The sequence below is a fragment of the Thalassophryne amazonica genome, chromosome 17 (assembly GCF_902500255.1).
Source record: "Thalassophryne amazonica chromosome 17, fThaAma1.1, whole genome shotgun sequence".
Classification (NCBI taxonomy): Eukaryota; Metazoa; Chordata; class Actinopteri; order Batrachoidiformes; family Batrachoididae; genus Thalassophryne; species Thalassophryne amazonica.
The window spans coordinates 32,216,422-32,233,508 of record NC_047119.1 but is presented as its reverse complement, the minus strand read 5'-3'; the positions used below and the strand labels follow the sequence as shown (position 1 = coordinate 32,233,508).

At 39.0% G+C, this 17,087-nt stretch overlaps 1 protein-coding gene across 1 annotated transcript in view; it reads right to left on the bottom strand.

Moving 5' to 3' along the window:
• Positions 1-16,083, bottom strand: part of mpx (myeloid-specific peroxidase) — a 45,465-nt gene extending 29,382 nt beyond the window's left edge. The window contains 8 exon segments of the mRNA XM_034192507.1: positions 6,481-6,844; positions 12,452-12,658; positions 12,741-12,867; positions 14,367-14,499; positions 14,653-14,828; positions 15,583-15,670; positions 15,751-15,816; positions 15,961-16,083. Coding sequence (XP_034048398.1) covers positions 6,481-6,844; positions 12,452-12,658; positions 12,741-12,867; positions 14,367-14,499; positions 14,653-14,828; positions 15,583-15,670; positions 15,751-15,814 — 1,159 coding nt within the window. The 5' untranslated portion in view covers positions 15,815-15,816; positions 15,961-16,083.
• Between the last annotated feature and the right edge of the window lie 1,004 nt (positions 16,084-17,087).

Genomic DNA, 17,087 nt, shown 5'->3' with positions numbered 1-17,087 from the left:
ATTGATACGAGTGCGCAAATCAGAAAATGTGGTTTGATCCTAATATTTCACCACAACAACCTGTGAGAACTTGGAAACTGACCTGTCTGCTAAAGTTCTTGTAACAGAGCCAGCCTGCAAGATCAAAACAGCACATATAAAGAATAATTTTTATAGACAGGACATGAAACAAACAGACTGAAATGTTATTGCAGTTAGTAATGGCAGGCAGGTTTCACCATAGTTTTGGTCTGGTCCCGACTACCTGAACAGCTTGTCTCCCTCCAGGCTGCTAGGTTTAAAGGTTGGATGCTGGAGCAGGGGACGAGCCGGTTATTGTTTGCGATAACTCTGAAAACATCACGGGTTACAGAATTGATTCCCGTGTTGTCGCAGATGATCCTGGACAGGGAGGCAGAGGCCAGAGCTCTCCTCTGTGCAGGTGTGAACACGCCCGGCTTCTCATGCCACAACCTGGACGTTCCAAACAAGAGTAGGGAGGAAACAGATTATATATCAAATGGGTGAGTTTTGGTAATACTTAATATTAAGGTCTTTGTAAAAAGCATTAACTAATTGGTAATAAACCCTGTATAAGCCCTCATATAATAGTATTAACTATGTTATATATTAATAAGACTTTATATTGTTAGTAATACCATCATAAACACTTTTATTGGTAGATAATAAGCATTGCTTGTGCTTTAGATCTGTTGGCTGCAAAAGCATAATTAAATTTTAATAAACATATAACTACGGTTAGCTTGAGGACCAAGTGGTTAATATACTTGCTTTCAAAACAGAAGGTTCTTGGTTCAAGATCACCCATTCCTATTCTTAGTGTAATGTGGAGTTGCACCAGGATAGGCATCCTCTGTAGAACTTTGTCAAATCCACATGCAGATCCATAATATATCCGCTGTAGCGACCCGAGAAAAAAAGATCAAGCAGAACTTGCTTATTTATTTAAATGTGCATATGTAACTGCTAATATTTGCAGAATTAATTATATATCAATCTCAAACCAGTGTTTCTCCAACTATATGTGGTCCAGTCATAGGTTGTCGTCCTGTCCAGGGTATACTCTGCATCACACCCTATGACTACTAGGATAGGCTCCAGCCCCCCCCACCGTGACCCTTAATCGGTGTAAGTGGGTATAGAAATGAATGAATGAATCTCAAACCAAGAAAAAGTTGACTTCACCAAGCCCTTATTTTTTAGATGTCTCTGGTTCAACTTTTCACTAGGAACAAAAACTATAACCGGTCAAGCATGAGTTATAACAACAACATCATCAAGTATTAAACAGCTCTACAATGTAAACCGTTTATTTTATTTCCTTCTTTGTTTTCGTTACTATGACCAAAGTAGATGGTCACCCACTGAGTCTGGTCTGCTTGAGTTTCTTCCTAATATTAAAAAAATAAATTAAAATGCTTGATGGAGTTTTTCCCTTTACCGCGGTTGCCAATGTGCTTGTTCAGGGTGCTGAGTGAGGTTTAAATAATCAAACTTTTGTGTAGACCTCTGGGGCCGTTTATTTTGTGATTTGGTGCCAATTTGGTACCATAAAAATGAATTGAATTGAAGTCTATCAGGAAAGCTAAAAATAAATAAATAAAATCAACATCAACTGCTTCTTATCACAACTAAATGGACGAGAATGCCATTCGAAGTGTCTGGTAGCATAAAGAGAATCCCTACGGAGGTACACGTGTGTAGGTTTACCTCGCTAAATCTAAAGAAACAGTTTAAAACAAGTGATTATGCTGGCAGCGGCTTACCTTAATCTTCTTCCGGTTTGGCTTGTTCTGAAGTTTACCAACAAAGCAGAAGAACGAGCCCTCATTGACAATTAGCTAGCATGAACTGAGTGAAGAGTGGAGCCACCAAGCCGGAAAAGATTAAGCTAAGCACTGCCTGTATAATCTGTTTTTAAAGGTTCTTTACATTTACTGAGGTAAACATGCATGTTTAACACCAGAGGGATCCTCTCTATGCTCCTAAACACTTTGAATGATATTTTTGCTGAGTCACTGGGAACAAGAAATGGTTTACTTGAGGTTTTTTAACTTCATATACTTCCATTGTAAAGTGTGTAGCCCATGATGATGTTAGCATGCTAACTTATTACTTGACCAATTATCTTTGCTTTTTTTCCAGAGTGTAAAGTTGAACTCAAAATCCAAATAAGTCAGTTAAACTAAAAAACAAACAAACAAAAAAAAAAACAACAAAAACTAGGAAAAGTTAACATCCAATGGCTACTTTAGCTTTTAAAATCTGATGAAGATATTTTAGTTGTGTGTCAAAAATGCTTGAAGACCAACTAGAAGTCCAGCTGCTGTAGACTGAACCTTTAGATGTGGCTTACCTGATGACTGACAACCTTCATCAACAAACTCAAAAAATGTTTTTGTTATGAGATTATAAACTATTATAAGAAACTCAAAAGGCCTTATTAATATATCTAAGCAATCTACACATTAACGGTTAACAGGTTTCTTAAAAAGGTACTTATGAATGACCAGTGATGCAACAATAAACATGTTTATTATGTTGTAATTAACATTCATTACAATAACATAACCATCTTATAGGGGCTTTATTACTAAATAATTAGCACTTATTAGAAGGCCACAAATATAAAGTGTGATCTACATCTATATGCCGACCACAAATGAAATGAGTATTTTCCAACTGTATTGTGTTATTCTCGACAATTACTGATTCATGGATTTTATGTACATTTAGTGTTGTTGCAAAATAAATCAGTCACATTCTGTGTCTTAAGTGAAATTTTAACAAGCAGATACGGACACAAATGTCTATCACAACACTGCAGATTCTGTTTATATAAATTTAGTGATATACTGTGGATATATTGGCATATTTACCACATTCATAAATAATGTGAAAATCAAACATATATAATTTATTATGCATATTGTTCATTATAGACATATAGCAATGTTGAATTGATATACAGTGTTAGAACTACATTTAATGTTTGTTCACACTACTGACTGATGTGGCATAATTTAATTCTTTGCCTCATCCGTCTCTTCATTTGGATCTTTCACATCCATCCTCCATGGAGTTGGTTAGTTAAATTATTTGGAATTGTCTTGTGATACATTCATGTATCCTTCATGCCATAAACAGGAACTGTTAACAAGCCACTAAGGCCATGAACTATGACAACAATTTTTTCATAGTTGACACACTATAACATTTCAAATTAACTTCTTGGTAGAGACAAAAAAGAAAAAAAGACCAATTACTTTAAGCCGGGCGTGTACCTACTCTGTCCTGGGAAAGCACTAACAGTTCTACCCACTGATAATGACCCTAAGTCAGGTGTATTCAGCCTTTTAAGAGCTGGAAAGCATCTGAATTGATTCTCACCTAAACAACCACACATGGAAACGGCAGGTCAGGTGATGTCCGGGAGCAGGGTTGGTGTCCCTGCTTAAGCAGTAATATGAACGTACCTGTCACCTTGGCGGATCCTCTGGAACTGGGTTGCAATCAGGCAGGGCAACAGTGGTCCCACACTGGCCTTCCTTGGACAAACGGCTCTGCTACACCGCCCAACCACACATCGATGTTGTCGGGTGTTCTATAGATCTCCAACAGCCCTACGGGCCAGCTCTGCGTTATTCAGAACCTGAGCAGCTGTGTCTGATTTTTGGGTTCGGAGAGGCCACAGAACTTGCGCCAGGCATTGTAACCTAATGAAGGAACAAAGAAGGTGAATAAGGACAATGAGAGATCTGAAACATAATCAGGACTGGCAGAGGTGACTGTACAAATGTGTGCGTGACTGTACCAGGCAAGCCATGGTCACGTCCTCTCTCCATGTTTAGTGACCCCAAGTCCAAAGCAATGTGCATCACGAACTGGAAGAGCTTCTCTCTCAGAGCGTTCACCATCATGTGATCCTGAGTGTTCAGTTTAGCTGGACGTCCAATCAAGCCGCGGAGCAGAGGGTCAATACCACCTGAGGAGACAGAAGAGCATGAAACCTTTGGATGGTGGTTCAGGCAGAGTGGCTCACAAAACACAATGGTCATCAACTCAGGTCACGTAACTCACCCTCAAAAACGATTCTCCAGGGGGCAAAGAAGGCTGTGAACAAGGGCACACTGGGGAACTGAGCATGCTCTCTATAGTTTACATTCAGACGGGATAAGACCGGTTGGATGGCCAAGTGGGCGAAGCGGTAGGCTGCTGTTGCAAATACATTGGAAATGCTGGGGTCCACGTTGGGATTATAGCCTGGGTAGCGCCCGAGCAGTCGCTGCATTGCATCATTACCCACAATATGCGGCAGATAGTCCCTGAACACAAACACCTAACATGGAGAGATTTATTTTGAGTAAACGTAACAATGCAGTGCACCATACATGCCGTGAAGATGTGCTTAGCTACCTGTGTGTAAGCACCCATGATCTTGCGGGTTTCCTGGTAGAGCTTTTCACTGTCCCATTGTCGGTTATTCTCTTCAGGTTGCGTGCTAAACGGTTATGCTCACGCACAAAGAGTGTGTGGAGGGATGTCAGAGCGATGTTCTCATCCACACGTATATCACCTTTAGAAAATATACAACATTAAGTAAACATTTCATATTTAGATGATTTATGGTGTTAATTTTCCTTTTAGAAAATCTATAAACACAAATTGCCATTCCTGTATTGAATTAGACATTAATATGGGAATTTAGGATGCTAGGTTGTGTAAAACCCCCTCTTTGGGTAAACTAAGTTCCAAACTATTCACAAGGTTGAGCCTCAATTATAAACAAGTTGTAAAAACCTCCAACACCCTGGCATACCACCACCCGTTTTAAAAAGGCTTAGATGGACTATGAATGTAAGATGTCTTATATATACTTACTCTGATGTAATGGTCACTTACAGGAGTGTCCATCCAGACAGTGGCGAGTGGCGACCCTGAAGCTTCAAGCTTTCCATACCACACCTCATTTATGTGAATAGTACTGAGTTTGGTTTAGACACTCTGTATAGCCTCTACAGCCAAATACATGTGACTTAACCAAAATGCTTGCTGTTATAAAGCCCTAGTTATCTCAGAACTCTAAATTAATTGGCTGTTCTTTGTTCTTACTTGTGCAACCTCATTGTGGAGAGTGTACCCCTACAAAGAAGAGAGCCAAACTGGAATGAGATTTCCGGAAGTAGGTGATTCTGGGAAACCTGCCTCCGTCTCATGCCCCAGCGGAGAGCCATACCTGATGTCATGCCCAGAACCTAGGTAGGAGCTCAGGATAAATTTAAGGGTGATTTGGTAAAAAAAATAGACTTGCTAGGTTGCAAGTGTATTAGATCTACAATGATTTCTAAATCATCACCTCCAAATCAAAGGTAAGCTGTACTGTACATTTCCTCTTTTACCGACTTCCTGCTGTAAATGTGCTGACTTTTCGCATCCATTTTAATCAGCGTGTGCACTGCAGAAACTATTTATATGAGGGCAGATGAAGGAGTAAAAGCAGAAAAGTGTCAAATCGCCAGCTTTTGTGTCTCATTTAACAGGTGCACGTCAGGCTTCAGGTCCCAGTCTGAACATGGTGTGAAAAAAATAACAGTCAGGCTTTTAATCACAGAAATGACTCTGGTCCACTTTCCTCAAATTGGCGAGTGTCACAGCTGAACTTTAATGGTACCTCTGTTACTCTGTACATCCAGACTGCTCTGGGTTTTTAATGGAAATACATTGCGATCGGATGGGACATTTTATCAAATGTGAGCGAAAATCCGTTGTACAGAATCCATTATACGTGGTTTTTTGTTACATGGAAACAACACAAAAACTTTGGGACTTTTTTGTCCGGTTACTGCGAAATATCTGGTTTATATGATGATGGTTTAGGTGAGTTTTACTGTACATGGGACTGAACAATAAATTTACCTCTCAAAACTTTGACGATGAAGTCGGCTGACTTTATTTTCCCAAATGTTTCTTCTGTTCAGATCTGAAGGGAATCTGTATATCTTGAAGCCCTGCTGTCTATTTGTGCCTCCCAACAGACACAGCGAATAAATAAATAAAATAGCTGGATTTACATGCAGCTAGATTAACAGCAAACGCTATTTCGGAACCAATACGGCACCATGAGTCACGTGACCTTTTTTCGGCTCGTCGTGTTGCCAGTTTCTCTATTAAGGCACACTAGGAGCAAGTGCTGCTTCACTGGATACTTTAATAGAAAAACATTTTACAAATTGACTTTCTAATGTTAATTTTCAGTGTAAGCCCTCATGCTTGTGGTTTTATTGCTAGGAAGTCAATTTTTTCACTTCATATTAAGTGTTCTGGGTGAAATCATTTATGATAGAGGAGGCTATACACAACCTGGCATCAAAGTTCCTCATAATGGCTTGTTACTGTTTTATTCAGCATTAAGCAACATTTTACTCTTGTGAAAAACTGGTGCCATGTGTTTTATATCAGACAACAAGAATTCACACTGACCTGCAATGAAGCAAGGCACTTCCCTGGCGTTGGTGTCATTGGTGACATTTTTACGTGTGGCGCACATGTTTGCCTTGACGTCAGTGAATGGCAGCAGTGCACGGCCATTGTCTGTGAACTGATCATTTACACGCATCAGTCCACCATCGTTGGTGAGGTCACGGAGTTTGAGGGCAAGACTGTCCTCAGAGCCATACACCTGACTGAGATCCAGGAAGGCTGTGAGAGCATTGATCTGCTCTCTCCTGTTAGGTTCACCGCCAAAATTGTAGGCCGAATATCCTGTGCCACAAGCAGGTGCCGATCTAAATGCGGGGATGCAGCTGTCTGGTCTGGAGGGCAGGCGGGGGTCACCTGGAGGGATCTATTTGTAGAAAATAGAGACCAAACACTGAGAGTCACTTAATGTAATATCCTCAAACTGGCATATATATATATGCCATGCAGTAATGCAATACCATGCAATACCATGCAATACCATGCAATATACCATGCAATAATGAGCTCAGCCAATCATCTATATACATAAAGGGCTACGTCTGTGTGTCTGTCTGTCTGTCTGTCCGGGATAAACTCGCAAACTATAATATGTAGCCCTAAAAACTATATTTATTCTGAATCCTCATGACATGGGGAACAAACTGGTACAATTTTTTAAAAAGTTGAACTGAAAATTACCCCCAAATAGCCATTTATGTAAGACCATACAGTGTTGTACCATGTGCTTTTCATGCAGCCACTTCTGTCTGTCCGGGATAAACTCCCAAACTATAATATGTAGCCCTAAAAACGATATATATTCTGAATCCTCATGACATGGGCAACAAACTGGTACCATTTTTTTTAAAAAGTTGAACTGAAAATTACCCCCAAAATAGCCGGCTGTGGGTATGATCAGGCAGATTCAAATTTCCAGCCCTGTATATGTGTTGGCCATCTCTGTTTATTTAATCCCTTTCTACAGCACACTCAGCACAGCACAGCCACACCCACACTCAGCAAAACAACAACATGCTTAGGCTGAGGCTGTGGGTATGACCAGGCAGATTCAAATTTACAGCCCTGTATATTTGTTGGCCATCTCTGTTATTAATCTCTTCCTTCAGCTACTTTATGTTCCAACTGTTAAGCACCTGACTGTCCTGTACAACCCAGTTTGCCTTCCTGTCTGAATACATTCATTTTATGTTTGTAAAATTGCAATGTTAAAACAGTGAAATACACCACTACCTCAGTTTGGTTCATTGATATTTACATTTACTGTTACCTACCTTTTGTGTGTAATTTTGTTAAAAATTTCTGCAAAGGATTTCAAATGTGTTTGTCTTTTAACCAAGTATTTCCACTTAGTTTGGGGAGTCTACCTCTTATAGTTCTGCTGGACAAACTTTAGCCCATTAACTATTATATTTATAGGACATCAGCATTACAAAAACAAATGTTGGGCAATTGTTTTGATTAAAATGATTGGCATTTGGCTTATGTCTAAAACAAGTTAACCCGGGCAGCACTGGGTACCCCAGCTAGTGAGTTATACACAATGAATTTTTTTCCAGACAACCACAGAAGCCTATAACTCCTTCAGAGTTGTCTGGGTGTCTTGGTGGCTTCCCTCACTAGTCTCCTTCCAGTGTGGTGTTTGGAGTTTTTGTTGGGATTTGCCCCTGTTAGTGCACTTTAAGTGTTTTTTTTTTTTTTTTTGCAATGGTTTTGTGTGCTGTTCTCATGCCCTGTCTTAGTTTTCTGTTTCACTCCCTCACTGGTTTGAGTTCCTCTCTAGTTTTGGTTATGTACTTCATTCTGGTTGTTGCTTAGTTTTCACTGTGATTTTATTAAATTGCTTGTTTTCTTATTTTCTCAGTTTTCTGCAGTTACCTTAAGTGCACCTTTGCTTTTCAGTGTGATTTTGTGAATCATTTTATTTTCACACTTTCTGTAGTTACTTTATGTGCACCTTTGCTCCCGGTTTAGCTTTTCTGTATATTTTATGTTCTACTCACCTGCAGATTCTGTTTAGTTCTGATCACCTTTTATTAGTTATCACATGACCTTTGACCCATCACTCACCATCCTCCATTTTGTTCAGTTAACTCCTCCTGTGCACTTGCTCCTCCTCCTTCCCCTGATTCAACACACCTGTTTAGGGTGACCAGATGTCCCACTTTGTGCCCCAAATTGAGATGTTTTCTGGAGCTGTTATTAACAGTCAGGCTTCAGTTTTAAAAACGTGTGGTTAAAACACGCATTTTTAAAACATGCATTTCAACACTGAAGTCTGACTGTCAATAACAATTCCAGAAAACATCTCAATTTGGGTCACAAAGTGGGACAATTTGGTCACCCTACACCTGTTCCTTAATCAGTTTGGTTATTTAAGCACTTCCTTGTTTGTCAGTCATTGCTGGTTCATTGTACAACCCCTGGCAAAAATTATGGAATCACCGGCCTCGGAGGATGTTCATTCAGTTGTTTAATTTTGTAGAAAAAAGCAGATCACAGACATGACACAAAACTAAAGTCATTTCAAATGGCAACTTTCTGGCTTTAAGAAACACTATAAGAAATCAGGAAAAAAAATTGTGGCAGTCAGTAACGGTTACTTTTTTAGACCAAGCAGAGGAAAAAAATATGGACTCACTCAATTCTGAGGAATAAATTATGGAATCACCCTGTAAATTTTCATCCCCAAAACTAACACCTGCATCAAATCACATCTGCTTGTTAGTCTGCATCTAAAAAGGAGTGATCACACCTTGGAGAGCTGTTGCACCAATTGGACTGACATGAATCATGGCTACAACACGAGAGATGTCAGTTGAAACAAAGGAGAGGATTATCAAACTCTTAAAAGAGGGTAAATCATCACGCAATGTTGCAAAAGATGTTGGTTGTTCACAGTCAGCTGTGTCTAAACTCTGGACCAAATACAAACAACATGGGAAGGTTGTTAAAGGCAAACATACTGGTAGACCAAGGAAGACATCAAAGCATCAAGACAGAAAACTTAAAGCAATATGTCTCAAAAATCGAAAATGCACAACAAAACAAATGAGGAACGAATGGGAGGAAACTGGAGTCAACGTCTGTGACCAAACTGTAAGAAACCGCCTAAAGGAAATGGGATTTACATACAGAAAAGCTAAACGAAAGCCATCATTAACACCTAAACAGAAAAAACAAGGTTACAATGGGCTAAAGAAAAGCAATCGTGGACTGTGGATGACTGGATGAAAGTCATATTCAGTGATGAATCTCGAATCTGCATTGGGCAAGGTGATGATGCTGGAACTTTTGTTTGGTGCCGTTCCAATGAGATTTATAAAGATGACTGCGGCTGCATGTCATGTAAAGGCACTGGGGAGATGGCTGTCATTACATCATCAATAAATGCACAAGTTTACGTTGATATTTTGGACACTTTTCTGATGTTTAAGGATGATGAAATCATTTTTCAAGAAGATAATGCATCTTGCCATAGAGCAAAAACTGTGAAAACATTCCTTGCAAAAAGACACATAGGGTCAATTTCATGACATAGGGTTAATGTCAACGAGCAGATGTGATTTGATGCAGGTGTTAGTTTTGGGGATGGAAATTTACAGGGTGATTCCATAATTTATTCCTCAGAATTGAGTGAGTCCATATTTTTTTCCTCTGCTTGGTCTAAAAAAGTAACTGTTACTGACTGCCACAATCTTTTTTCTTGATTTCTTATAGTGTTTCTTAAAGCCAGAAAGTTGCCATTTGAAATGACTTTAGTTTTGTGTCATGTCTGTGATCTGCTTTTTTTCTACAAAATTAAACAACAGAATGAACATCCTCCGAGGCCGGTGATTCCATAATTTTTGCCAGGGGTTGTATGTCTCCTGTATAAGCTCCTTACCCAGGTTCCTGTATAGCCTTATGTGTAAGTACTGTTTCTGGTGTTTTCTCCAGTTTTTGACTTTTTGCATTTCTGGCTCTGGTTTTTGATTTTTCACTTTGCAGCCTTTGTTGTATTTTTTCTGCACTGTATGTATGGAATATTTTGGGACCGTTAAACACCTTTTGCACGTTTTTGGGACTATGTCACAATAAATCACCTTGGTTGATTATAATCCTTTGTGCCCACGCTGCCTGCATTTTTTTGGTTGCAATTGAACTCTGCAAACAAACCTTAACAGTTTTTGAGAACTTGACAGTTACCGCACACTACCATACTGTTTGCATTTCTTAATGATTGATGTAAATGAACATCCAAGACATATTCAGTGACTTGGAAATGTGCATGTATCCATCCCCTGACTTGTCTCAATAAAGCAGACTTTAAAAGTGATTTAATCCTTATATTTAGAATAAATTGTCTCCATGCCAACTTTTTTGGAATATGTTGCAGGTCTGAAATGCAGGCGTGGATGTACATTAACAGGTTTTTTTTTATTCATTTTATTTCATTTATACAGCGCCAAATCACAATAAAGCTGCCTCAAGGCGCTTCACACAAGAAAGGTCTAACCTTACCAAGCCCTAGAGCAGAGGTCTCAAACCGGTTCCAGAAAGGGCTGAGAGGGTGCAGACTTTCTGTGCAACCACCCACTCCAGCAGGTGATTTCACTGATTAACTGATTTCACCTGCTCAAAGTGAAGTCAACCCTTTGGGGTCGGCGGGCATTTTTTGGACAGTTCACTCGCCTGGATTAAATGTTTTATTATTGCTGTTAACAGCTCTCCCTGCATCCCACAACCAAGTTTTATGTCTCTTTTAGGACAACCTGTGCTTTCAGAATATATATATATATATATATATATATATATATATATATATATATATATATATATATATATATATATATATATATATATATATATATATATATATGTTTTTGTGTTTTATAAGTGTAATAAAGGTTTACAATCAAAAGTAGGCAAGGAAAAAATAAAGTGAAAAATAATTTTTCACACACATTTATTCAAAACACACAGCAAACTATAATAAACATCTGTTTTGACACTTTATAAAGGTAATTTGAGGTCTTGTGTGAAAGATTGTCCAACAAAAAGGTTCAAACAATAAACACAAATGCACATTTTGAACAATATATACAAAATGGTCTATGTGTTATGTTGATATGGTAAACAAGTGCTTTACGCCAAGAAAGCAACAGAGTTATCCAGTAACATTCACATGCAACCTCGTGGAGCAATCCTGATAGTTACACACTCTTTGTTTGAGCACGTGAGATTGTCATCAGAGGCTCTCCATCTGCTCCGTTTGCTTTCACTGTGCGTAATGGCGCAGGCCACACTGAGTGTGTACTCATTGGAGCACCCAGGGGGGCTATTCAAATGGGCCAACTAGTAACGGGCTTTTCACGTGAGGTAAATCTTCCCTATGATTAGATTTTGGAAAACCATGTGACGGTGAACCAATCCCGATGGGACACTCACATTGCGCACGTCATCACACAGCTTCTATGAGGAGTACAAAGATGGCCGATAGCTGGCTCGAACGTCCGCGGAGTTAACTTTTCAGCAAAAAAGTAAGTTTCTATCTCATATCATTCAAAAGTTATTTATAATTTAGTAAAGCTTGGTCTTAGCCATTGTATACGACCGCGTCAGCCCCAGAGGGTTAATCAGTGAAATCACTTGCTGGAGTGGGTGGTTGCACAGAAAACCTGCACCCTCTCAGCCCTTTCTGGAAGTGGTTTGAGACATGTGCCCTAGAGCAAGCACACAGGTGACAGCGGTAAGGGAAAAACTCCCTCTGATGATTTGCGGAAGAAACCCCAAGCAGACCAGACTTAAAGGGGGTGACCCTCTGCTTAGGCCATGCTTTGAAAATGTGATTAATATCCATTGTCCAATAACTAACTTTATGGTGACTAGCTGATACAACACAAACCCCTTTGATCAAATTCTGCCCCCCCCCCCCCCCCACACACACACACACACACACCCCGAGTGTCATACTTTGAGCTGAAACACCAACCGGGATGGGGATGCATGGCTCAACGTTTTCACAGCTCACATCGCAGTTGATCCCGTTACTGAAGGAGCGGAGGCTGGGAGAGAAGGGCGTGAAGGTCAGGTCGTGGTCATTCCATTGACCGAACAAGGTCACTATGTGACTGTAATCTCTGTCGCTGACCACACCTGCATCCGATGTGTTCAGGATGTTGTTGGACACCTGTCGGACCTGAGATCGACGATCATTGTTAATGTGATTTCAGCAGTAATGTTACTAAAATGGGACACCCCACATTCTGTCGAAGACATACCAGTGGAAGCACAAAGTTGTTGACTTTGGTTTTGTTAAAGCCTTTTGGTTTTGAGATGCCATCTTGATATTCTGCAGGCAGCCAGCGAGCAAAAGGGGTGTTAGAGGCTCCGAGACGAGGCTTTTTTCTAAAAAACCAAACAAACAAAAAAACAAAACTGTTGCTTGAGAAATCTTAGAAATATGGTGAAAGCTTCTGTGGTGAACATATATTTGAGTATGTTTCAAAAGCATTTCCTTAAAGTGTAAGTACTACAAACAAGCAAAATCTGCAGTGAAGTCAACCAATACTTTTCAAATCCAAATATTTTGTGCAAAGAAAGTGTATTATAACTTTCATCCAACAGAATGCTGTATCAATAATCACCAAAGTGTGAAACTGAAGTGTGTCTGAAGTGGTTAAAATCAAATAACGACAACAGCAAGGTCTCATTACGTCTACCTAGAAGGGTGTTTTCATCCATGTCTTTATTTGTTAGCAACATCATAAAAAAAACTACGGAGCAATTTGGATGTAAATTGGTAGAAAAAAATGCGTAATGATGCTCTACTGTATCCTTTTTTTTTTTTATTCTTTCAAACTTTTTAGTTTAGGAAAAGTTATGAGAAGAATTTCCAAATCACTATTTATTTAAAGTTACAGTGTGTAGGATTTAGTAATGGTGAGGTTGCAAATTGGATTATGTCGTCAATAGTCCCGATTTTGTTTCCCTTCATGTTTTTTTCTGGTTTGGCCATAACAATTTTATTTTAAGTGTTTTTTGGGGGGGAGGGGGGCTGCTGTATCAACAAGATGTTCTCCATGACGGGGGCCTGACATCTGTGTTAGGTATGAAGGGCTCATTCAAAGCTTAAGATGTTGATTCATTGTTGTTATACGCTATTCTAATCCAATTACATTTGTTCCACAAATCTGATTGGTTAATCGTGTGAGATTTCAGACCGTAAAATATTGTGTTGACGGTGGCTAAATATTTGACCGTTTCACATTTGATGTATTACTCCACGCACTGAACGCACGTGTTGCTAGACAGATGTCAATAACGGCGCTGTGAGCTGAGACAGAGAGAAACTGGCGGAGCGACGGCGATGCCAAAATGGGTGAATTTAAGCTACCATACGATAGTACTGATGTGGATTCTGATACAGAATTACTCAATGCAGTTGACCAGATGGAGAAATCTGTGGGTTTGCTCACAGAATTTCCAGTTTGGCATGAAGACGCTGTTTCTGTAAGTTTCGCTGAAAACACGGATCCAGGTCAAATTACTTACAGAAAAATAAACCGTGCAAACAATGGAATTGGATTAGAATGGGAATAACCACCTTGTTTCTGAATCGTGGATGTTAATGCACAAATGCACTGAACAGTGCACTTTAAGCCTGACTACAGCATCTTATTTATTTATCTGATCTTAACTTTTAATTTGATCTCTGTACTTCATATTTCAGTGTCAATGTGTCTTTATGTGATTATTTGTTCCATGTCTGTCTAATGTTGTTTCCTTTGTGTGTGATACACTGAGCTTTTTGCACAATCAATTCCTATGTGGTTTACATGTCACAAGTCATGCTCTGCAACACCGTCATGTTAATTGTTGCAAAAATGTTCTTGTGTGTCTCTTACAGGTTGTTGCAAAGGCTGGTGATGGTGCGATAGGTGTTAAGGTTTGGTATGGTGAGGCACTGTGGGTCTCTAACGCGAGCTGCACATCCAGTTATCTCAGAAAGCTTCTTCAGATCCTCTGCACTCAGCAAATCTAGGGACAGATTTAGGAATTCACAGTGAGGGTGCACGTGTGTCTGGCTTGCATACTTTCATATCCAGCATGAGTGTAAAAAAAAAAAGGCTGCAGACTCTCTGTGAGAACAAGGGATAATAAATGCGACGTTTTGTGTTCCTTGAGTCTGACCTGTTGCATTGAGTGAGCGTTTGTGCACATGATGCACCTTGCTCTGCAGCAGACGGAGGGTTTGGATCATGTAGTCTGCAGACCTCACAGCCGAGCGCGTGCCTGCACGAGGCTGCTTCATGAGGCGAAGCACATCATGAGGACTCACCGATTCCCTGCGGACCCGACGTAGACTCCTGCAAGGTGAAAGGTCACAAGAGTGAGTAGGGTCAGTCTTATTCAGAGTCCCGAGTTCAAGTCATGCACCCAGGACAATGGATGTATCACAGTTCAAAATATAGTCCAACCACATACGATAAAGTTCGATAAAAGTGCAAGACCCTGATCATGGTCTGGAGGCTGATGATCTCGGACTCGGACAAAAATCTTAGGCACAAGTAAACGTGCTTCCCACTTTAAAAATAATGAAAAGTTGCTAAAAATTCTCAAATTTATAAAGTACTCACCAAACATTAATTTAACACTTTTAAAACAGTTCATTTCTATCAAGTGATTAAATTTATATTCAGAGGTCTGTCACAATTGATAAGAAAATCAGACTTGGTATAATCAGGTTTATACAATGATTTTATTATTGAGAAATCATCTGTAACTATTTTTGTGTTGTCACATACCAGGCAGCATAATGACAATAAATAAATAAATACAAATCTTTATATCCATTTTTTTTAATTTGAAAATAGCATTTTGTAAATAATTGTTTTAAAAAATCTTAATAAACCTTTTAATAAGAATTATTTGGACATTCAATTTATCTGCTGACATGAATCAACAAAAGTTAAATATGAATAAACATAAGGGTGCCTGAAACATTTGCACAGAACTTCATCTATATCTGTTTTGCTGTGTGTGTGTGTGTGTGTGTGTTTTAATTTTTTTTAGATATTTTGTGCACAAACACATTGTATTGATGAAATTAAACCAACTCACTCTTCTCTGGAGTATTTGTATGCATCATCTACAATTTTCTTTGCCTCCTCGAAACAGGTTTGAAGGAAAGGACTGACCAGACTGACACCTGGAAACAGGGTTTTTTGCAGGGTTTGAAATTTGTCTTGTGATGTAACACAGTAAATCCAGATATAAATACGAGTGTACCTGTTGGTTTGGCGTGACTGGACATCAGGCAGATGCCCAGTGCAAGAAGAACAGAAAGAAGCATCTCTGAAAAAAAATCATTTTTTAAAATTAGTCTGAATCAAATCATGAAAGTTGCAGAAACAAATAAATTAAAGTTCTATGCATGTTATCTGAATGTATGGCAGCAAACTTGGTGCAAGAAATCAAGTAAAATTCTAAAAGTATTACCAGAGCCTTCAGAGACTTTGTGTAGACTTGGACATCTGGAGGTGTTTATGTTGTGTGTCACTTGTCACTCATTTATAGTCAGCGTGCGGCCCTGAAGCCTCTCCCCCGACGCGGTTTGGGGGATGCTCCTGACTGTAAGAGCAGTTCCTTCTTCCTTCTCCTTGAGCTGAAGGAAATTATTCATTGCTTGTGAGTGTTGTACAAGGGAAAGAGGGTGTATTGTATATTAATACAACAATGACACGGTAACAGTCATTGCAACATGCAAACATTTATCTGCCTGCTCCATGCTTTAATTATGATACACTGAAGAAATAAGTAATATTTTTTTAAACATATGTAACTTTACCCAATAATGCATTTTGGAATAATTTTTAAATGATCTATTTTATAATGCATACAACAGTTTCAGTTTTATGTTGCAAAACAGAAATTGTTGAGTCTTGTAAGAAAAGTTAATGTGGAATTGAGCTACTAAAAAAAAAAAAAAAAATTTAAATAAATGAATTAAATAACTGCACAATGTGACCTTTTGGACCCTAGCTGAAATATACATTAAAATTAGCACAGCTAGTGCTTTTTATTTTAATGAAGGAAGGTAAACAGCTAATAATCATGCTGTTTACTGATGATGATGCGCTGTTTCCTAAACTGCCACCACACATAAGATAATGAGCTAAAAAAAAAAAAAAGACTTTGCAAAACTAACAACTCCTATTATCAGTTCTAACATTCCAACAGAGCAGTGAACTTCTTCAGAAATTCTCAATTGTTAGATGTAAGTAATCATTTATTTGGATTTTATTGTGTGTGTGTTTGCATATTTATGCTATCTCCTAGTAACCACCTCTGTATTGACTATAGGAGTTTCCCTCAATGTAATGGTGAATAATTAACAGGTCATCTGATTGTGATATGGACAGCGGAATATTAAAGACAGATATGCAGGACAATTTTCTGCAAAAATGCATGTGTGCTTGTTCAACTGTAACCATTGAAGGAAGGACCTAACCTCTGCACACACCTAAATCCTGTAAAAGGCGGATTCAAACAGAGTGTTGGACTGTGTGTTTGGGTAGGAACCCCTGGGGCTGCTGGTTGAACAATGGCTTTAGTCACTGTGTGAG